This window comes from Pomacea canaliculata, linkage group LG6, assembly GCF_003073045.1.
Source record: "Pomacea canaliculata isolate SZHN2017 linkage group LG6, ASM307304v1, whole genome shotgun sequence".
Taxonomy (NCBI): Eukaryota; Metazoa; Mollusca; class Gastropoda; order Architaenioglossa; family Ampullariidae; genus Pomacea; species Pomacea canaliculata.
Window position 1 is genome coordinate 9,144,851 of NC_037595.1, and position 24,005 is coordinate 9,168,855.

Sequence of the window (24,005 nt, forward strand, 5' to 3'; positions counted from 1 at the left end):
GGACTTTTACAAGACACAATAACAAAATCCAATAAGTATGATCAATTGGCATCTACGGACAAGCAACTCTTGGCGCATATTTACAATAGTGAGGACAAATGGTGGGCAGCAAACTGATCAAAGCCAGGGCGGGTGATGTGATATAGAATTAACATCAACACAATTATTCTACATCAAGCAAAGTTTATTTTCGATGGTGAAGACCAGAGCATACTAACTACCTATTAACAGACCAACGATACCCATGGGATAGCCTTGCATGAATTTATTGCCTGGTACGATGATCTTTAGACTTCTGAATTATACGCCTGAGAGTCTGTTTGGTGGAGGGTATAAACATGTTGTGGTATTGTTGTTGTACTGTCAGGAGTCGGGTCAACAGTCATAAAAATTACCAAATCTCATTTGCCCAATCGTTCTCACTCTTAATTTAACAGTAGCTACAAGTCTTCAGTTTATTGAAATCTGTAAGTCATGGCCTGAACGACTAGAGAACAATACTTTAATGTTTGAAAAATTTAAGTTAAGCCTTAAAACAGCCATCTTTGTTGTACGGTTCAGTTCCTTTCTAGTCTTTCGTGCCAAAAGCTCATTAAGTTCCCAGAGACATGCACGCTACAATTCTATAATGTATTACTCCAAAAGACACAGATTATCTCCCGTTTGCATGTTTCCATAAATTCTTACCAATTCTAATAGTGACATTCACAGCCTCGCACGACACCAACACATACATCCCCAGACATCCTCCCAGACATTGGCAAAGAAAAGTATAAAGACAGAGACATAAAAAGGCATGAATGACTAAATGTATGTGTGGATAAAACCTACTCATGCAGGAAAGGGACGTCATCGGGAAAGAAGTGCACTCAGTGGAAATTACAAGTAACGGTCTGAGAGGGTCTGACCTAAAAAAACAAAAGCTGACACATATGTCCTCGTCCTTGACCTACAACCTCAACCCATGATGATTGGCTCCAACAAGTCCGCAGGAACAGTATGGTGCATTATTCATTTCCCTTTGCTGTCCTTGCATTACCAATCCGGATTTCACCGGAAGTGGAAGTGAGGTGACACAAAGAACTCGCAAGGAAACAGTAAAATAATTTCAAGTGAAGTGAGTGTTTTTACGGAAGCAGCAGCTGCTGGCGCAGCAGTACGAGTAGCGACCGGTTTTTTTTTATTGGCACTGAACTATTGTACGCATGCGCAAACAGCCAAACGTTGACGTCGTTTCTATGTCTTTTGGACTGCTGTCCGAGACTAACTTCGCAAAATTGTAGGTTGTCAGGTCTCGGTGGACCGTTTCACATCCGAAACCGAGATAACATTTTAAAGGTCAACAATAGGCTTGAGATACTTCTGTTAATTTATTGTTATTAGTTTATTATTATTTGTTTACAAAAAATCTGTTTATGACACGAAGCCAACAACTGAAAACACAAAGACAATAAAGCGTGTGCTTTTGTTCATCCCTCAATATGAGAGCTCGCGTAGTCAGCTCTTCTTGATGTTGACAGTTAAACCGGAAGCGAATTTGTTTAGACCTTGTTGAAATCAGCTAGCACGGCAACACCAGGATTGCACGAGGACACACAGTGTCTCTAGAATAAAAGAGATTACTAAAAGTAAAAAAGACAAAGCATAATACTGTTAATAAAACAAGAGCAGTACAGAAGCTTCAACAAAAGCCGTTATGTCGCGCGTTTTCGTTAGACGCCATAAAAAGTACAAATAAAAGGACAAACGAAAAAAACTATGCGCAGGCTTTGTTAAGCTTAGCAAATAAGTCCCTTATGAGCAGTTAAATAAATACTGACAGAAACAGTGACACTCGTCATGATGTTGGTATGTAGCAGGCAGTACGTGAAAATTAGTAGACACAAAAGTAAATTCCTTGAAATAAACACAGACAGAACTAACAGTAAGTGTATTTTGTGAGTGTGTGTGTGTGTGCTGCGCAAACAGAAAAAATACGTTCAGTAAACTAATGAATAGAGCTAAAATTTGTACTTAAAGAGATAAAAATCAAACTATTATATATAAACAAATTGGACAAACGAAGAATTCTTTTCTTTGCTGTAACAACTGTAAACAAACAGAAACTAAGCCATTAGCAGACATATTAATACAAATAAAAATTATGAGTGAATTTAGCATAGATAGAAAAGTGCTCTGAACTTATATGCTCTTTAAACAAGTTTTATCAGTTGTTCCATTTGCCGGATAGAAGCATTTGCTATACACTCAGATAATATCCAACAGACGGTTCGATTCGTGTCCGATTTCTACCATTGTAATCATCTGTCCCAGAAAAAGACAGATTCGTCTAGACACAATTCTAGTTTGGTTTGTTGTCTGCTTCTTAATTAGCACGCTTTGTCTCCAATTTTTCTCACTTCCATGGTGTCAACCCAAGAATTTTGCTCGCTGGAAATTTTCTATTTTTTTTCTCGTACTTATCATTACAAGAACATTTACTGAAAGACGGGATAAATTAGCGCTACAATAGTCTGATTGTCAGGCCCGAGAGTAATTTCTCGAAGTGAGTCCAGTCTTCCACTAAACACACTCAGCTCGCCGGCGGGTGCACTTAAGGTCACGGAGTTCAATACCGACCTTCAAATACCACAGTAGACATGTGGACTGGTGCATCATATGTGGAGACACTGGGGCATGGTCATCAGTAATTCTACACAAAACATAGTCCAGCTGCTCAACAGAGGGTGGCTGGAGCATTGTGTCTTTTGAAACTGTGCTTTAAAGAGTGAGAATATATTTTGTCTTCAATAACTGGAGTCAGTGGTTACTCCTACAGAGCACGGGGAGTGTGAGTGCTCCTGCCTCATGTTCATGAAGTCGAAACAGGCTTTGTGACTTTCTCTATTTGTTCTTCTCTTTTTCATTCATGATGGCACTGAGACTTTAACTTTGTTAGTGTGAGAACTTGACGAACAAGAAACAGACGCGCATGTTAAGGGGAACAACTGCTGTTCATACACGTTTACACATGCCCTCTGGGTTAGTTCCCTTGTCAGTGAGACGCGACGGCGTGGAAGTTTGTGTGGGTTCTGTTGGGAACTTTAATGATAATCCTGTTACCTTTGAATCAGAATGTTACACTATTTGATTATGTTTTCTAATGATAAGGAAACGAATGCCAGTTCTGTGTTTCTCGAAGAAACAGTATTTCTTTTGACATACTTGTTTTTAACAAAGGAAACAAGTGTTAATTTTAGTCACAAGACAGGAAGGTAAACCTTTTCTTTCAAATCGTTGTTAACCATTGTTTTTCAAAATCTTAGTGAATAAACGCTCTTCCTTTTTCAGAACAATCAAGTACAGAAACAGGTCTCACTGGCTCACTGGTTACATTTTTATGATGGTGGTTGTTGACCTATATCTACACGTGGATGTTTGTAACCGTGAAGGTCGACGATGAGGAAAAAATGGAGACATTAAAAATTCGGGAAATAACATATTAAATATCATATTAACACATACCTAGATGTATTTTGTAATCCGCTTATTGTCACCAACTAGCGAGCCCCTCAGGCAATCGCAATGAAACAGACATCCGCTTTAGTCATCCAAGCAACAATCGAGATACTACATCGGTTTCACCAAAACAAAAACAAAAAAAAGCGCTTTATGTAATAATCCTAGATGGTCTCTTCCGGTTGTTATACAGATTAATTAAAGCACAAGCAGGTAGACAGACACACTGCACGCGGCCGTATCCATGCATTCGTCCCTTAAATGATGCAGGTCCTCAGGGGAGCACATGGATTCACGGCTGACAAACAATGGCTGCCACTAATGATTTCTTGGCACATGCCATACACACAAGCATGCACGCACAATTTTAAGGTTTTTCTATAAGAAGTTTACTGAGGTACAAAAAAAATAATACTAAAGTAAGTCTTGAAGATTGCACCAGTCACAGACAGACCCTATTAGCAGAAAGAGCCAATCGCAAATTTGTGTGGTGGATTTTTTTTGTTTTTGAAAAGAGGTTAGATGCTGGAGAAAATATGCCGGGATTTTGTATACGGATGCACTTGCCATATATTGGTCATGTTGGTACCCAGGGCCGACCACTTCAGGCGGCATCCTGTACAAGCGGAAGTGGGCACTACACAGGACGAGTCACACCAGTGTGGCTGCGTGTTCTGCCAGTTTGTTCAGGACCTTTCAGCCTCATGCTCCCATCTCTTGCCAGTCTCCACTGCTCACCAGCCTGTCACCATGGTAAGATGGTTTAGACAGACTGGTCTGGGGACAATGACAGCAGCGGTGACAGCCAAGATGGTGGTTACGGCGATGATGGTGATGCTGCATTGCGTGGTAAGCAACATTGTTTGTCACTAAAGAATAGGTTTGGTGGATGTGTTTGTGCTTGTGTCAGCGGTAGTGCCGTTCAACGGTCGAGATCGTTTGGTGAACGCAGAATATGAGGGACGAATGAGGAAGTATGATGTGCTGTGAGAGATTTTCATTTTACATCCTATTCATTATATGATGTGGTCACTTTACTATTGAGAACTATTAAAATAGACACTCTCTAGAAAACATATTCTTCTAAAATGGCGTTAAGAGAAAAAAATATATTTTAACAGCTGAAGCTGTTTGCTGACATGGTTTCGTGAGTTTGTATCGAGATGCATCTAATAGAACGAGACAAGGAAAAATGGCAGGAAAGATGATTAATGATGGAAAGAAGAGTTCGCTGACTGTTGAATAATGATTGTATCTGGAATTGCTAGTCATCATTTTACCGACATCTGCATGCCTTTTAAAGCAACTCAGCCAAACATGCAGTGTGTGTGTATGTGTGCGCGCGCCACCCGATGATGTCAGAACGGTTATTATATAAAGCTTTTCTCCCGAAAAGTCGCCAGCCTGGCTTTCACCCACACAATGTCTACATTTTTTACTGTCTGTACATTCTACCCGTTTTTTGTCTCAGTAGTGACAATTTGTAACTTACTTCCTGCCTGATGATGGTTTTGATGATTACAAGGATGAAGAAAAAGAAGAAGGAGAAGATAATGGTAGTGGAAATCGGTGATCAGTTTATAGATATGGTGAACGAGTAACCGCAATTTGATAAACTACGGCGGAAGAGGTTTTATCAGCCAATGAGGATGTGAGTGAAACTTTCCTCAACAAACATCCTGGTTGCCGTCTGTTATCTTCCTTTTACGAACGTTGGATAGTAGTCATCGCCATCACAGAGGGCGCGAGGAGTTTGGTGTAGGACATGCGCACTGAGGCTAAAACTGCAGGAAGCTCATTGTCTGCTTGAAAATCTTGAAGAGGCCTTCGTCTCTCACATCCTTACATATTTAGTGAGAGAGAGGACAACTCTACATAATATATAATACAATAGACAAGTGACAGCTGTCTGTCAGTCTGCCTATTATAAACTACTCAAGATCAGCGCCATCCGTTACATTCTGTCTACATGCACTACCAACATCTTGTCTGTGTGTTTGTTTTATCCAGACTTGATTACTGCAAGTCCTTGCTTGCTGGCTGCCCTGTATACCTTCTTCACAAACTCCAGAAACTCAGCTGTTGTTCTTATTCTTATAATTTTGTTCCTTTTTGTGTTTTCTGTATTTGATTTTATTCTTCGTTAGTAGGATAGTTTATTCTTTTATAGTTCATATGTTATTTGTTTTCCTTTCACTCGTATGCTGTCTATTTTCGTTTTTATTCTTAAGCGCTAAGACTATCTCCTTAGGAGTGTGAGCATGCGCTTTATAAATTTTGCATTTCTTCTTATTATTATAATCTGTAATGATTTTTCGCTAATTTAATTTTTTTTTATTAAAATGTCTCTCCTTTTAGCTCATTCATTCTGCGTCTACTGACGATCTAGCTACTCTACCTGCTGACAGTTCGTCACGTGATGCGTCATCACTCCAAAAGGTCAGCGACGTACACTCCACCGGAGCACAGTACGGGACGGAAGTGACCAAGTCGGACGAACATTCCAGATCCAGCGACGCCCTGACAAGTCAGTCCGATGTACCCAACTTTGTTATTACCAGAGGTAACAAGAAAGGCCAGGGCAAGGTCTCCAGGAAAAGAAGTACGTATGCCAGGGTTACACCTGTCCGGACAACGAAAGTGCGACGCGGGACACAACAAGGGGAGAGCACTCAAATTAACACGCAGACCACGAGGTCGGCTGAGCTGATGTTGGCATCTCAGCACCTGACAGACGATATGTCAACGGTTCTTACAACGACTGAGATGTCGACAACATCTACAACAACTACACGACGACCTTTGGTTCTGGGCGACACGTGCCGTTCACCTTCAGACTGCCAGAAAAACATTAACCGCAGCACCTGTGCTTCTGGTGTATGTGTCTGCGCTGAGGGCTACTTCAAAATAGAAACCCGTTGCTATGCAGGTTATTTTTATAGTTTCACTTTTTTTTCTTATTGTTCCCCCCCCTCCCCGTGGAGCATAGGGCCGCAACTACACCACGCCAGCGGATACGGTTCTAGCGTCCCTTTCCAGTTGGGACCATGTCATGCCAGCTGCCTCCTCCTCTCTGTGGACTGATCTCCTCCATGTTTGTCTAGGTCTCCCAGCTCTGCGCCTCCCCTCTGGGCTCCAGCCCAGAGTTTGTCTTGTTAAATTGTCGGTCGGCTATCACAGCGTGTGACCGACCCAGCCCCACTTCCGTTTCTTGGTGACTTGGCTGGCAGGTTTTTGGTTGGTTCTCCCCCACAGGTCTGTGTTGGAGATCTTCTCGGGCCATCTGATGTTGAGGATGCGGCGCAGACATCTGTTGATGAATGTCTGCATGTTGTTGATCGTGTTTGTCACTCGCCATGTCTCAGATCCATATTGAATGACTTACTTTACACGTGTGTTAAAGATGCGGATCTTGGTGTGTAGAGATAAAGCCTTGGAGTTCCAGATAGGTCGCAGGGTGTGGAATGCAAGCCTGGCTTTGTTTATTCGGCTTCTCACATCTTCATCTGCACCTCCATATTTGCTGACTATGCTTTCAAGGTATGTGAAACGGTCAAACTCTGTAATACATCCCCCATGTAGTTGGAGTGGGGCTTCTTGCTGGATGCTGACTAGCATTACCTCCGTCTTCTTGATGTTGATGGTCATCGCTGTTTCATCTGAGAGCTGAGTGAGCTTTGTCTGTGGACGTTGCTGCTTGTGGGACAACAGGCTGAAGTCATCCGCAAAGTCGAGATCCTTAAGGGCTGTTTAGAAAGTGGAGTCTACACTGAACAAATCTACAAAAAAAGAAAAAACAAAAAAAAAACCCCACAAATTTATAAAAAATAAATATTTTTCTCTTTCTGTAGATTTGTTTAGTTACTGTGTAGGTTCAACTTTCTTTACAGCACTTTAACCAGTTTTGAGGAGGAAGTCATTTGCAGGCGCATTAGTTTCGTTTATTTCTAGAGAAAGTGGCAGATAAACCAAGTCGATGAAAGCGTTTCGTGTTATTCTCTGCTGGGGATTTTCTAAATATTTTTTAAATGGATGTTAGGTAGTGCTAATAAAAGATTGAGAGCTAAACCTTTTTTTAACAAAGTTATCTACTAGCAGAAATGATAAAAGGTTATCTGGTAGATGTGAAAATTACTAATAGCATATTTTTATTATTCATTCAGTGATTTCTGTTTCTCATCCTACGATTAACGAAATCGGTTGTTACCAGATGTTTTGTAACCTGCTTAGCAAGCATCGTTACATTGATGTGGTTGTGTCAAGTGTCTGGTCATTACAATGTAATGCTGGGTGTTACAGAGCCGCGCAATCTCAGAGTAACACAGAGAAACGACTCAGTAAACATATCCTGGGAGGGAGACAATATAGAGTACACAGTCTACATCAACATCTCCAACAAGTACAACACAACTTTCAAGATGTTAAATGTCACTGGAACACAAGTAGACTTCTCTCCCATCCACCCGGGAAGTGGGATTAAAGCCGTGGTCAGCGTCTGGGGTTCAAACAGCTCCACTGGTACGGCCAATGCGACTATTGGTAAGTCTTGAGCATCTCACCAACAATCTCAGCAGCTACTTCACTTTGTTTTGTATTTCTTTAAGAACAATTCTACTGAAAACAGGAAATGCTAAAATAAATTGCCATTTAAAAAAAAATGTGATTCAAGAAAAATGTGTACATTGCTAGCAAGTGGTTTCCTAATCCTTGAAAAGCAGTTTTAATTAAAATATTTACATACATTTTACTATTGTATTATTTTTATTGTAACTGAGGTAATAAATGATTGAGATTGAAATACAAAGACTCTGCTTTACACTCACTGGCCTTACATGTTCATGTACATAGTATCATGAAAGTTTGATTTTCTATAGACGACGAGGACATCTATGAAGGGATCAACCCTTCTTTATATCCTTTTGTACACTTTTTATTTTGTTAAACGGTCGTTCTGCTGCTTTTCTAGCACCTAGCTCACCTCAACGCCTCAACATCACCTTTGTGAACGACACGTGCATGGAAGCCGAGTGGTCACCTGGAACAGGTGTGACAGAACAGTACAGAGTCTATGTCATGTACCTGGATAGAAGAACACGACATGTAACAACACAGACTACCTGGACTTACTGTGGTCTGTCTCCTGGAGAACAGTTCAACGTCTCTGTCTACGCCATGAGTAACTCAGTCCTGAGTCGTGTACCCGCATCCACCTCTGATTACACGAGTGAGTCACTTGTAATTTTGGTAATAACGCACCCGATAGATATAGTTATAAATAATACATCACGCGAGTTTAAGATCACAAGGCACGTGATTTACATGTAACTGCTATTACATTTAGTCACATTTAACCACACTATTAAATCGTCCAGAACTGAAGGTAAAACTCCACCATGTTATTTATGTGTCTAACTTCTATCTCTACATCCGTCTGTCCCCTAACTTGTTACAGTTCAGTGGACTGACATACATTTCTACGATAATGGTTCTCATATGTACGGTTGAAGTCCATGTGTTAGTTAATTATAATATTCGCTTAATAAAAACAATTACGTGAATTTATACTTACACGTTATTAGGAAGGTAACATTTTACAATACTATTATCAGTATTGTGCTTTAATCTTGTGAGTGCTAATATATTTAACAAACTTTATTCATTACATTTGAATAATAAATCAAAACAAACCTTAAACGCAATTGAAGTATTGACGAGTATCAAAGCTGAAGGTTTAGATAAAGAAAATAGTTTGATTGTGCCTAGTGAGACTTGTCTAATGTATCTAAGTAACTGTTTAATAAACAAGCTTTGAGTAAAAGCTCGTTTTATAGATCTTGATAAATATATATGTGTGTGTGTGTGGGCGTGAGTTCGTCTTGAAACAAAGCATTTCAGTTTTGTTACAGCTCCCTCCAAACCTAGAGACGGAAGACTACAAAACACTGGTTTGACAAACACATGGCGCGTGGATATTTGGTGGAGTTCTGGTTCCAACAAAGACAAAGAATTTGTTGTTACAGTTGAAAATAGAACCGATATAAATCCAAGTGTGGTGACACCTTCGGGACCAAGGTACACGTCTCGTATTCACATTTCATATGGATCGAGGTTCACCATCAGTATACAAGCTGTGAAACATGGAAAAAAGAGTTCCCCCTTACAGATCACAGAATGTACAGGTAAATATTGTCTATAACTGGGTCACCCCCTTTTATGAACACCTCTTTGTTACCTCCTGTGCGCCCAAAGGACCCAACGATTTTTCTCTTTGTCACCCTCCATCCACATGGTGGAATATATGTTGTTTGGTACTTGTTTATATGAAAACTCTATAATACGAAAACGTGAGCGTACACAGACGCGTTGTTTTAACCGCTGTATTGTTTCACTGGTAGAACAAAATGCTAGTTTTCGTCATTCAAATGCCTTGTTTGGTGACATCCCCATTTGCTGTATTTGTTTAGCTGCATTTTTTGCAAGATTACTACAAGCCAAGATCACCATTTTGAAAAAATGCAAATTAGTTTAATGTATTTTTAAGAGTAAAAATGTTCTCTCTTGAAATTACACGAGACAAACTTTTTTTTAAACATTTCAGCCCCGGGCACGGTAGAAAGATTGACCGTTGTGTCTTCGGGTTATAACTGGATTGAACTTGAGTGGAGCCCACCTGCTGGAGACGTCGACAGTTTTGAGTATGAGGTCACAGTTCAGAAACCCGGGTCACGTGATCGTGTTCATGTGACTGATAAACTTTCATACAAGGTGGGCAACCTTACTCCTGGAACAAACTACACTCTGAAAGTGAGGGTGAAGTTCTGCAATTTAACGAGTGACTATACAACTGTCAGTGGAGCCACAAGTCTAGAGGGTAGGTAGTGGAGGTAGAGGGGACAAGTCCATATGTAGATACCTGGTTTACCCCAAATTATTACTTTTTGGCACAGATTGACAGATAATGAGTGATTTACGAAAATAAGATGCCATTAAGATGACAGCAAAAATTCAGTTATACATGTTGTGTTGAAGCCACAAGAATTGAAGAAGTGTAAACACTTTCAGTACATTCCACTTCGACACAAAAGGAAGATTTTAATTGACTGATTGAAAAAGACAATAAACTAATGTAAGCAATAAGGTAGTCAATCAATGAGAAATAAACTGCTCTCAGGTGAAAGAGGCCAGTAAGCAAAATAAGCATCTTGATGTGTTTCAGGGCTGAGTGAATTTGAGGTACATCCCTCACTGGACTCACCAGTTCTAAAGATTATATGGGAGCATCCTCTGCGAGACAAGGGCGGTGTCGCCTTCCTTTTAACAGTTTCAGAAAACAATGAAACCGTTATTTACAACCAGAATATTACTCAGTCACCCCTCAGTGTCTCAGTTAATTCATTTGGTAAGTTTGCTAGTATGTAATAATTCAAATTCCTTTCTTTTTTTTTTCTCTGTGTCATTTACTTTTGGATTGATTCGGGTACTTGTTAATTCTATCAGTGAATACAGACTTACAGGAATGGTATGCAAACGGGCTGTGTGAGATCACCTTTATGATATTTATTGCATCTAATTATTATAAGATTTATCTTTAATGGATTCTTCGCATCCGATCTTCGCAGGAAAATGCTTCGTTGTGACACTCCTAGTAACCGGAACACCAAGAAGAATGCCTGAAACCAAATGGATATCAACGCCCGAGAAAGGTATCCAGTATATTTGGCCTCTTCTTTAGATATTTCTCTTGTTCAACATCAACACCCACTTGAATTGACTACATGAGGACATCTGGGACGTTAATTCAATTGTAAATTTAGCTAAGCATCCGGGTAACAGAGACTATCAACAAGCACAATTTTTCTAATCTTCCCAGTGAAATTTAAATAATTTTATTATTGCGATCTACCAAAGATTTGTCTAATAGAAACATATTCACAAATCTTCGGTTTTATTTTCGTTCCTCTCACTCTGTTTTTTTTTTTTCTCTTCTCTTACCATACCAGATGACCCAACAGACTATGTTATACAAAATATCAGAAAACATTATATACAAAAAAAATGTTTTGATTTCTTCAGCTCCTGGGCCGGTCGTTGACCTCACATACAAACGGTTAACACAAGATCGAACGTCCCTTAATATTTCATGGTCCAGACCGGAAGTGACGAATGGAGTCATCACAGAATATCGTCTGTCTGTCACTGGCACACGAGGCGGGAATTATTTACAGACTTTAACTTGCCAGGGAAATCACTGTAAACTACACTGTGGTAACAAACATGTGAGTAGTGTTAGACACTTTAGATAAACAGACAATCAAGAATGAAGCTTGTACGTGTGCTTAATCTTACAAAAATACAATATAGAAACCAAACAATAACAACGTAATAATAATAAAAATTAAAAACAAACACTTTTAAATAAAACAAAAAAAAATGTAAAGCTAATTGTAGTTGTTGTACAAATTATTTCTTCTCTCAGCGGACGCGAAAGGCGACTGTCCAGGGCGGCTCTACTTCCTACTTCAGTGGAGACGAGAAACATTTCTCAGTTCTCGTGAGGAATCTCTCGCTGTACGAGAATTACGACATCCGGGTTACTGCTTCTACGTCACAGTTTACAGGCCCAGCAGTTCAGTTAAAAACTGACGATCAGTGTAGGTATCTGACAACTGTCATCACTCCTATCACATTATTTATTGTCATTGTTGTTGTTGCTGCTGCTTTTATTGTCATCGTCTTTGTTGTCTTGATTAAAGTTCGTGTACCAACATTTAATGACATTTTTGTACTTAGAGTATGGAAAGAAGACAGGAGTAATGTTTACATGTTTACATGTTTACATGATATTTCAGTATTGGATGCAGTAGAAAACTTCTCAGGCGGGGCACACAACGCCTCGTGTCTTGCACTGGACTGGGGCTACCCGACAAACGGCAACAGCTCGGATGTACTCCAGTTTGTGTTGAGATACAGAAAGAACTCTGACACGAGACTGGAAACGACTGAACCAAGTTATACAAGAAATACAAGTGAAACGAATCTCTTCCTGTGTGGACTGGACTACTTCACCAACTACACCTTCTCCATCGTCGCGGTCAACAAAGAGGGCGAAGGACGAGTCCAGGAGAAATATTTTCAAACGGCAGAATTTGGTGAGAACAGCAGAGACATCGCAATTCGTTAGGTTGACAAAATAAACTACAGGGATTTATTGTAGGGTGTAACACTAGTGTTCCTCCTTTCTCCTGTATCTCTTTGTTGCGTTAAGTTTTGCACATTTCTCGTTATTTTATCTTCACATTTGCTGAACCTCTCTGACCAGACTTCATGCTATCGCAATCTACTTTAATAGTTTATGTGCCTGCCTGAAGAAAGAAAACAATTTATTGTAGTTATTTTCTTCTTTGACTTCTTTTTAAGCACTCAACAAAATAAACGTTTAGCTCTGTGTGCCTGGATATCAGTATATAGTGAAACCTTGAGTTAATTCTTTCCTTTTAACTTCATCACGAGGCCAAAAAGAATTTCCAAAGCCAACAGCTCTTTATTTTTGTCTTTTATATTAATTTTATATTTCTCACTGTTTTTAATATCAAACACGATATTTACTCTCTACAAAATGTGCTTTTGGTATACATAACGGAGTGTATGAAACGAATTAGTTGTATTTTCCTTAATTCATAAAAAATGATTGCTTTTGTTTTCGTCGGTTTCGGATTGAGTCGATTGTTTTCAGATGAATTATCGACGAAAACCTCGGTTTTCATGACGATTTCCTCCTATCATATACCCTTTCCTTTGGACCAGATTTATTTTTGCAGATAACACAAATGCTGTATTTGCCTCCCTTACAGTACCAGAGGCTGTTACTGATCTCACTGTTCACCCGGAAGTGGACATCAAGAAGCCGAGGACACTCAGCATCACGTGGAAGGAGCCTGTAAACAAACACGGGATTATCCGCGCCTACTACGTCATCATCAGCAACTCCATGGTGAAACACATTTCCTGAACAATATTTGTACTTTGTTTAAATCATCTTTTTTTAAAGTATTTCTGTCACACACAATACAAATGTAAAGTGTGTGAGCTCATAAAAATAATACTGTCCAGGCTTTACATGGCAGGTAACCAAAACGCCATTGACTTTATATTACATCAGACGCAATAAATGTTCTCTGACTTCAGGGCATCGTGAGAGAAGAAAAGGTGTTGCCTGAGCATCTACCGTATCACTTGCAGCATCATCTCTGGACTGAAAACTTTACAATCCAGGTAATTCTCACAAGTAATGGCAGTAGTGTATTGCCAAACACGCGGACTGATCTTTAAAATTCTTCATGAAAAACAACTATCCTCTTATGTTGATTTTATCTAAGAAAAATGTAGAAAATGATTTGTGAATGTTTAATCTGGGTCTAAACAATTTTTTAATATAATTTCACACCTTTGAGGGATGCACATTGAGCTTGCCGCCTAGTGGCGAAATTCGGTCAATAAATAATAATAAGTATTTATTATTGACCACAAGAGTTGAGTGTAAAATAGGTCTTTGATCTTCCTTCCATCAGAAGAACTTCACTCCATGCTGTCTGTTACTCGCAGGTTTTCGCGGAGACTAAGGCCGGCAATGGATCTCGAGCGACTTCATTGACACAGATACCAGCAGGAGGTCTGTGGATGTCTTGTCCACATTTATTTCTAACATACTTGTCTGAGATAGAAACAACACTATTGTTATTGAACATGATTGCATGTTCTTGATTTTGATTTCATTTGCTGAAGTTTACGCTAGCTTTGTAAGAAACAGAAGAAAAAGTACTAATTCGGTTTTCGATGCCGTAAACAACACTTCTTGCAGCGACACTGACAAACGCCCTGAACTTTCTGAACTTGTATATATACAAATTTTCTTTGGGCGTTCATTGAACCGTATTCACAGGAAAACCCGCAGGATATTATGTACGATGGCCGGGAGTATGAACATGTAATGTTCATTGATTATATTTTTTATTATTAAACAATAACAATCTAACACAGAGTATATCTGTACCTTTTCCTTTAGTACTTTCGCCGACACAAGAGGAGATAAAAGTGGAAAAGTCCATGAAGGAACATCCGGCCACGTCAGCTGTCGCTGAGCTTCCTGCGAGTCTTCTTTGTAACCACTCCTATGGGTCACCTGTCCACACTGGTCTCATAGTCTCCACATCCTCAGAACAACTGTCTGCAGGTACTTTACTGCAACAGTATTTCTTCTTTGCACAAAACAGCCAGACATTCGGTAAAAGAATGAAAAAGAGTGAAAAATATTGTGGATGAAGAAACACGAGTTTTATCACCACACCCGTCCTATCGTCGTTCTTATAATTTCTCAAATATCTCGAATCCCTTCCCGTTCAGTTTCCTCCCTCATGTCACCTAGGTACGCTACCTCCATTCTGCTTATTAGACTGCGTAATGTAAACATAAATAATAAATAATATTTTACCCTGGTTCTTATTATGCATGTTCGTTACCATGAAACAACCCATAACCGATTTGTTCTACCAACAATAAGCATTTCAAATAAATTTATTTACACGATTAGCGAGTACTTTTACTGTTAATAATTTGTGTGCTATTTTGTAAGTCGTTATATTTTCTGACACTATATGACATCGGTGTTTGTGAGGGTTCTAAACTGTCATCCTAACGTCCTAACACCTTAGACTTCCTTACAAAGTGGCTGTAAAATGTTATTCTTTTCCTTTTTCTGTTTTTCAGAAAGACAGACAGGACCTGTGCCGAAGGTCTACAAAAGCTGGACAGAAGACAAATCTCTTTATTACGTGCCAGTGGAGCTGGCCCACCACTGTAAAGAATCACCAGGTGAGATTGATGACAAGACTAACGATTTACCTGCTTATCGATGATGTCACAGCCCTACACACTGTGCACATGAGGTATGGACCCACGTTTAATGTCTTACACACAGCTCGTAACACGAGATATAATTTTACAGGTCAGCCCTTCAAATTTCTTCTTGGAGGAGACGAAAATTGTGTAAAAGGGGGAGAATTCTTCAATGGCTTTCTGACCGCGGACACCGAGTACCGGTTGCAGGCCGTCATGTGTACGTCAGCAGGCTGCACGTACTCCCCAGTGTCCTCCCCTTACCGCACGGACAAGATGCCAGGTGAGAAATGGAGAAAGTAATTTTCTTCTGCCGTTTTTCTGGCTGTTTCGGAAAAGTTTTGTGTTTTTCGTGTTTGTCGTGTGTCTGCACTTTTAGAGGCCACCTACCCGTGGGTAGAAAGGACAAGGTCAGTGTAGCGACCGACACAAGAAAACTGGCTGGGTATTTATTTTCCTTTTTCGTTCTTCGATTTTTATTCTTCTGTTTTTTTAACTGTTATACTCTTTCATTATTCGACTGCTATCATTATTGGTGTCAACATCCTTCGCTAACCAGACATCAACGATCTCATCCACTCATTTGAAAAATTAATTTTGTATTGTGCCGCCAGCAAAGACACAACTTCCTTTGCTGCTGCAGTGGCGCAAGGCTGTGACAGTAAACACCGCTGGACATTGAACTGTTGAACTGTCACTTTCGTCTTTATTCATATTTTCGTTAATAAGTTTCAAAAGTAAACGTGTTGATTGGTACTTTTGTGAAACTATTGTCACATACACATGTCACCGCACACTCCTCATTACCCGAATCGTGTTTAAAATGCCCATTGTCCCCTAGAGGTATCCACCTCATGTAAACAGCAACACCATTGCCTTTACCACACTGATATAGGTTGAGGGTGTGTTTAGCAGCTGTTTGATTTCTTGATATTCATCAAAGTTTGCTGCACTCTGTTGCTGTGTTTATCTCAAAAAAGTTTTAAACGATTTTGCAGGAATTGTCCCTGAAAAGGAGGCAACACATGTATCACCAACTGTATTTGTGGTGGTTGTCGTCGTTTGTCTGATCATCATCTTTTGTCTGAGTGCCGCCCTGTGCTTCACATTGAAGCGCCTCAGGTATTTACTTACCGGGTAGACACGTTCTTTTTATCGCCATCACTCTGTATGAAAAACTTCAATGTTAAACTATCCCACTCCCTAACTTACAAAGTACGAAATATTCAGTAGTAAGAAGAGAAGAAAGAAAGACATAAAGCCTTGTTGCGAACAATTATATTGTATTGTAACACTAATTCGACTAAATAACGATATTCTGTAATGTGATGGTCGGGCTTAAATGCAAAACAAGAAGAAAGAAAAGGTTGAGTTGATTGTTTTCTGTCATCAGGAGAGCTACAGTGGACATCGTTGCAGAAAAGGTTGATCGCCGTGACAGAGACTCGAACCCCGCGATAAGAGAGAACCTGGAGGTTTGGTATCGTTGCCTACATGGCTTACTTCTGCCTCTATTTCATTTTACTTTATGTCGATATTTTATTTCATCAGCTCGCAAATACCAAGCTCAAGAGAATCAAGCAAGGCTTTAGACATTTTTCTTCATTTTAGATTAAAAAAGCTGTCATATCCTACTAGTCATAAAATTATTTTTATAATTTTTTTATTTCAAACTTTTATTATCATTATTTTAATTTATTTGTATTTATAATTTTTAATAATTCAGGGCTTCTGCTAAGGCTAAATTCTTTGGGGTCCCAGGGACCCCTTCTTCCGATTTTTAAGGGGTCCCTGTTCTTCGCCCAAATTTGAAGGGGACCCCATTGACGAAAACTAAAGAGGTCCTCCGAACTTTTAATGCGTACTGTACGCATTGTTTTGCGTAAGCAGAAGCCCTGATAATTGCATTGAGCAGATTACTTAATATTACTTCTGTGCAAGATGGTTGATATAATTTAAAATAATAGCATGGTCTTCGTAGACTGATAGCGATGGCAACATACCGGTACATGATGTTTTCTAAATACAATTTTGCTGTTGTCACAACTTAACTACAGAGAATGAAACATCGCACAGAGATGTCGCCACCTCTTCCACATAGAGTCAAGAAATCTTTGGGTGGTAAGTATCATAGTAAGTATTTTATAATCTCTTGCTAGTATATATTTGACCTACGTGTTTGTTTGTTGGTCTATTCTGCTCCAGTTCATTGACTGTTGACCTGTCTCTTTGACATCTTGGTCTTTGTCATCTGCCCGAGAACGACCTGGCTTGCCATTAATTAACTTTCCAGACCTACAGGAATTTTGTCTGTCTTGTATGTTTGTGTTTGTAATACGTGGAGAGGCTCGCTTTGGCTCGGGTACCGAGCTATAAACGCTTCTATCATCCATCATCCATCATCGTTATTATTCTCGTTTAGTTATCAGCAGACGAGAGTTTATCCGGCTGATCGCGGATACAGTTTACAGCAGTGCTCACGCGCTCTTCGGATTCTTTTTCCTCCGCGGAGTAAGACAAGCGGGAACCGTCGGAATAGTAGTGTGGTGTGTATCAGTTCTAACTACGGTATTCTAACCGATTAAAATTTCGAAAAAATTAAGGCAAAATGACATGACGATAGCTAATCAAACTTTTTATTATTTGTTGCCGTAGAAAATTAACAATAAATTATTTACAATTTACTTGTTTTATTTGTTTTATTAATTTTGAATCCTGCGTATCTGAATACCTGCACTTTTTTGTTCTTTCCTTCTAGTCTTTTTTAGATAAATAGAATTTGGTATTTTTCTTATTTCTCTCTCTCTCTCTCTCTCACTAGCTTTTTTATTGTTTTTCTGTGTATATTTGTGTGTAACTGCCTGTATTTAAATTAGTGGTGGCTATATGGCTTTGATATTCTCCCTCTTTCTTGTGTCTTTTCTGTCTCTCTCTCTGTGTCTTTGTCTCTCTGTATGTGTGTATGTATTCATCATGTCCTTTGTTGTGTAAATCTCCTTTGATATACAGGACAAATTCACATTCTACATCTGCAGAACCAGAAAAGTGACGAACAATGAAACGCGTGATTAAGCCGTCAGTTGAACACACTCGGTTGGAGCTTGTCGTTGTTAACAACCTAATTTAAATTCACATGTTTTTGTTTAAAATGTATATGTCAACATTTACAACCAATTAGTTTATTCCATCATGCCGCGTATTTATCAGATTCTTCATTTATAAAATCACCCGGCTAAAGTGGAAAGGGGAGGTAATTGACAAAATTCTTTGAATGAGGTTTCTTTAAGTCTTTCCTTTAAAAACAATAATGTGTGGAATGAGGAGCAGTGAGGGTGCTAATATGTATGGAATGTGCCTGTAAGGAGCAAACAGCACATGGAAGCAGCATTTGCACTGAGTCATCAGTGACTATACACGTGTACAACAACAACAATAACATTTTATAATAAACCTCTCCGCCAAAGAAGGAGAATTTAGTACGGCGATGTTCTGAATAAATGCAAAGCTTTTCTCAGAAAGGAGAAGAGAGGAATGCAGTCTGTATACCAATCTATTGAAACAAAGATGAAGATTGATGTAGAGGAGAGATGGAAAATATAGAAAAAATACATCCACAGCCAGTAGAAGGGAGACTAACACTGTAACCTCATTACAGTTGCTGAAGGGAATGAGTTCAAATAAAGTCGCAAAATATGTTAGATCGTTAGTCGGTGAAGAATCTACTTCCTCTTTTTGTCCAAAAATAAACAAACAATAAAAAGAAAACAAAGATACAAATAGAGTAGCACATAAAGGGTTACAAACAACAGTTCTAGATTGACAAATTGATGATAAAATCAACAACTCAGCTCTTTCATCCAGCCCAGACGCATTCCTAATCGAACAACAAATCGACAACTTTAGAATAAATGAATATCTTTTCATTCAATCGTGTCATACAATCAAATGTGCAAATACACACACACACACCACACACACACACACACCACACACACACACACACACACACACAACACACACTTGCATACTTGCACATCTATATTCAACACATCTGTGATCCCATCAACCCACACATTCACTCAGTCACAACAACTTAAACATTTACTTGATTCTTTGAGAGAAACTAAAGCAGCTTTTCAAATAAAATGATGGGAGGAGCATCCACCAAAGCATCCACCAGGCGGCATCGTTCTTTACTCTCTGAAGTTTCTGGAGCAGATGATCTGAATGCCAGTGAACTACAGTGGAAATTAGGTATAACCAGAAAAAACAAGAGTTGTGTGTTCTGAAACATGAGGTAGTGATGGATTGTACTAGTCCTACATAGACCACAGTGCACAAGCTGACAAACCTTAGTGACAAGATCCTTTATTAAACGTTTCATGTCCATTCAAACACATAAACCACGGAAAGATTCAGAATAACAAATTCAATAAAAGGAAGAAACAGTAGGAGGAATGTAGGACCGAGCCCTGGGTCCAAGTGGATAGTGAGAGTACCGAAAGGAGACTAGAGAAATAATATATAATAAATAAATACGTATGGTCAATATTGGTCAAGAAACCAAAGCAGTAGTTAAGGTCAATGAAAGATAGAAATGAGATTGAAACTCGTCCTGCCGCACACAACAACCGTTAACATCACAAAAAAGAACAGTTTCAGTATGGGAAATAACTCCTGCTCACAACTCGCCGTGATCTGCATTACCTCCCTTGTAAGGCAGGAATCCTTTTTTTTACCATGTGTCAAATTATTTGTATTGTAAAGTGTTTAAACAAACCTAACTTATTGCACGAAGTTCCAGTCCGTTTAATTTTGCAACAACAGCGTTTTAACAGGTAGACTTTGTCGAGAACATTTTTTTTTTTATTCCTACATAGACTTGTGGGTAACTTTCAATCGCCAGATACAAGCCTAGCAAAACATCCCCTGAGCACGAAACCGAAATGTCACAAATCACAGAGATGCGCTTGATTAATAGTCTTGGCTTCCCAACTGAGATTTTGGACCTCTGTCTGTCTGCCTTTCTCTGTATCTTAAGTCACTGTGCAGCTAGATAGTAAAAATAAAAGGAAATACTTAAATTTCTGGAAATACCACAGTACTCGCTGTTAATATCAAAACAGCCTAGATGTATTTCGTAATCAGCCTGTTTAACATCGGACCAGCCCACGACAGACCATGACAAGTGAACACACATCCGCATTTAGTCGCCAAGTTCGACAATTCAAATACTTCATCGGCTTCAGGGAAAAGCGCTTTAATGCATGAATCATGTCTTTTCCGCGGTGTTATACAAATTAAGTGATTGCAATCAATGTTGAATGTCGTCCGGGCATGGTTTTAATTGTTAATCACTCTGCCGTAGAGTGCATCGAGCGCTTGCTCAAAGTTCATTTCCCCAGTTTTGTCGTTTTATTCATCCGCCTGCTTTACTGTTCATGTTCGAATTTTGTCGTGAATCATGTTCAGAAATAAAATAACGCCAAGTAATTTATACGATGTGATACAGAAAAATACCGAGTGGCATTTATTCGATGTTAATTAATATCAAAACATGCAGCCATATGAGAAACAAATTTGCTCCCCCGTCCACACATACAAACACACACACACACACAAACACAAACACACACACACACACACAAACACAAACACACAAACACACACATGGCTAATTAGTACAGTTGCACCAGTGCATGTATTACGATAACCCATTGCCTGTCCTCTCAGAGTGCTATTTCCGCTCATCCCGTCTTGAGCTTACTTTCAGCCTCGACCTTTGACCTCTCTCGTCATCCGAAACGTGCTTCCGGCAATCTCGTTGCTGGAGCCCCATCCCCAGTCAACAACCTCAGCCGCATTTCCGGTCTTCGCAGAGAAAAAATTACATCAAGCTGTTGCCTCAAGACAGCAGTCGGCGACAGTGCAGTTGTAGGTGTCTCTCGATCTACAGTCAAGTAGTAAGTGAGCTGTCATTGCGCATGCTCAGACGTAGCACAGTCCTGCTTGAGCGTTCACGCCGCCATCTTTGACCTAGTTTTGGCTGGTGAGATAACGGCCCTAGAAACAGCAAATGTAAGAGTCTGTGGTGAAGCTCTAGTCCAGAAATGGTCGTTTACGAAGTGATACCAAGAGGACTGTTTATCGATGGCGTCACACAGATGTGCTATTTTTAGCGTCGGGAGAGATGCTCAGTGATACGCAGGTCGTGTCTTCAAGTTTCGCTGGTCCATGTTCTCTGGCGGCCACTTGTACTCTTTAAAGCAGATACAGGCCCTATCAACTTTGATATACAAACAGATACACTACTGAATTCTCACTCCATCCCTACCACACACAAAACAACACACAAACACACAACTGACTGATCACAACTGTAAAGGAACGATGACTTCCGCCCTGACAACAAAGATTTGTAAATCCTTCTTAAAACTCTTATAGCAATAACACCCGCCCTCTTCCTTATTCTGATTATTATACTAAGTTGTTCTGGAATGTATCAACCAAAATATATACCTCTTATATCCTCAAGTTCCTCAAACTTGTGCTGCAAACCCTCTTTGTAGTCGTGTCCTCACATGTACCCGCTGACCCAATGGGGGTTCGTATTCAGCTCTACTCCATCACACTAACAACATTCAGGTCGACGCCGTAGCCTTAATGTCATTTGATTTACACATACAGTGCAAGGGACGGAAACATCGAAGTGTTGAGGTCTGTCGACTCCGAGTCGGTCCCACTTCTGAGTGAATTCCAGCCATTGGAACAGCAGTCCCTTGCTTCTGTCGTCGAGTGGACGGTCCAAATTGCTTTGCCCACAAACTATACCTGACAGTAAAACATGTTATTCATTAACTTATCAAAATGGTTTAACGATCTCTTTTGAACACAAGAAATGTGTCTAAAACCAGTTTACATTAATTAACCGAAGAAAAGTCCAAATTTTTATACCGGGCTTGGCAGCGTGTCTACTCGGGGAATGAAAATGACCACTATTTCACAATTTAAGCCCCTGTTTCTTCTGTTTACCCAATTGACGTCCTCCTGCACAACACCCAAAGACTGTCATCGTAGCTGGTCTTGGGTGGGTGTCGTCCAGCGACAAGCCAAAACCAAACCAGCTTGAAGGTTGAGATTGGGGAGCAAAGTTCCGGATATCAGGGCGGTGACTGATTTGCGAACAAATTAGTTTTTCTGTTTCCTTTGTGAGAGATTTGGAGCAGTATCCACACAGACAGCGTGGTTTGGTAAACTAATACCTGTTGAATTTCCGCATCATATGTCACAGCCTCTCTTGCTAGACTCTGTCGAAGTCATTCTTGAAGTTATCATACAGTGTTTTTTATCAACTGTGCTCCTACTCGTTCTGAAATTGGCCTGCGCCTCCGCAAAAAAGCATCTTCCGCCATCTGTGAGACGACTCTGTTCCACCTTAACATACTTGGGTGACTGATCAAGCTTTTCGTAAGGTACTTCTGGCACTTCCTCTGGTTTCCCTTTTTGGGCGGGGATGACTGGACCCAGTGCTCGGTCTGCCACACAACTAACCCTCTGTTGAGTCCTGACCTTATCACACCCCGTAGTGTGCCATCGCTACTCTCACCACCATCACCACCATCGCCACCATCACATCATGTTTCACAGATCCGCACTTACAATAGAAAATGTAAGTGCAGACACAGGTCTCTTCGTGACCATCTGATCCTATCATACACACATACTCACGAATACCCTTCCTGTTTGATCGACAATACAGGAAAGATTGAATGTCCTGGGTTCAAATCTCGCCTCGGACACACTGCTCTTTCCATGCATGTGGCATGTTTACATGACTGAATGCTTTGCCATAATATAGTCTTAGCAACTGACTCGGTGTAAACACTCATCGCTGTTTGCATGTGTCTGTGTGTAAGAGAGAGAGAGAGAGTATGCACGCTTACAAGCGAACATGCATTCTTGAATATAGGAAACTCAAGACAGTTCCCACAGTTTATTTTTTTTAAAAAGGGACGAACAAGTGACAACATGTGAAATCCCTGTGCTTTCAATTTAGGTTAAAAATAATTTAACTGTCATTGTTTGTTTGCACAATGTATCTTATCAGATAAACTGAACACCCTTACAGCGCTAAGCACTTGACAGAGATTGAAACTACAGTACAACCTGCTTTTGTCTATTCTTCATTCTTCTATCTTTAGACCACCACTAGACATGGAAAAAAGCCATTGTTAACAACAACAACTCATACAACAGAATGTGATAACTACAGGAACGGCTTGTTTAGCCACACAATTATTTGGGTAGTTTCCGGTAAGTCTTGGGGAATTCTTCAGTTCTTAGACAGAAAAGGAATAGTTGACGATTTTACCGGTCTCAAAGAGACAGGGGCAGGAAGATGACTGAGGACAGCTTGGGCCCCTGAGGTCCACAGGTTGACTAAAGTCTTGAGAAGGTTTACTGTTGTCTCCTCTGTATCATGTCACTTTTATAGAAAGTGTTTCTATTTAATGATTATTTCAAGAATTTCTCTCTTAGAAACCAGTTTTCAAAGAATAAAGTATGTAGTTCTGATGTCAGTCATTCGGGTTTCTACATGGCCAGCCAAGCCACCC

The 24,005-nt window shown here is 39.8% G+C and overlaps 1 protein-coding gene across 6 annotated transcripts in view; it reads left to right on the forward strand.

Moving 5' to 3' along the window:
* The first annotated feature begins 4,062 nt into the window (after positions 1-4,062).
* The window catches only part of LOC112566270 (receptor-type tyrosine-protein phosphatase delta-like), a 42,043-nt gene continuing 22,100 nt past the window's right edge, over positions 4,063-24,005 (forward strand). Inside the window, exons 1-20 of one of the 6 annotated variants that reach the window (XM_025242330.1) lie at positions 4,063-4,347; positions 5,857-6,427; positions 7,798-8,037; positions 8,465-8,722; positions 9,405-9,677; positions 10,097-10,369; positions 10,715-10,897; positions 11,094-11,201; positions 11,572-11,774; positions 11,975-12,149; positions 12,348-12,647; positions 13,350-13,489; positions 13,684-13,770; positions 14,101-14,167; positions 14,561-14,728; positions 15,262-15,366; positions 15,500-15,673; positions 16,389-16,512; positions 16,784-16,865; positions 17,448-18,074. In XM_025242330.1, the coding sequence (XP_025098115.1) occupies positions 4,078-4,347; positions 5,857-6,427; positions 7,798-8,037; positions 8,465-8,722; positions 9,405-9,677; positions 10,097-10,369; positions 10,715-10,897; positions 11,094-11,201; positions 11,572-11,774; positions 11,975-12,149; positions 12,348-12,647; positions 13,350-13,489; positions 13,684-13,770; positions 14,101-14,167; positions 14,561-14,728; positions 15,262-15,366; positions 15,500-15,673; positions 16,389-16,512; positions 16,784-16,865; positions 17,448-17,549 (3,903 nt within the window). In that variant the 5' untranslated portion in view covers positions 4,063-4,077 and the 3' untranslated portion in view covers positions 17,550-18,074. Of the gene's footprint in view, positions 4,348-5,856; positions 6,428-7,797; positions 8,038-8,464; positions 8,723-9,404; positions 9,678-10,096; positions 10,370-10,714; positions 10,898-11,093; positions 11,202-11,571; positions 11,775-11,974; positions 12,150-12,347; positions 12,648-13,349; positions 13,490-13,683; positions 13,771-14,100; positions 14,168-14,560; positions 14,729-15,261; positions 15,367-15,499; positions 15,674-16,388; positions 16,513-16,783; positions 17,140-17,447; positions 18,075-24,005 lie in introns of those variants that run through there. The other 5 variants (XM_025242329.1, XM_025242325.1, XM_025242326.1 and 2 more) reach the window with 5 other exon arrangements.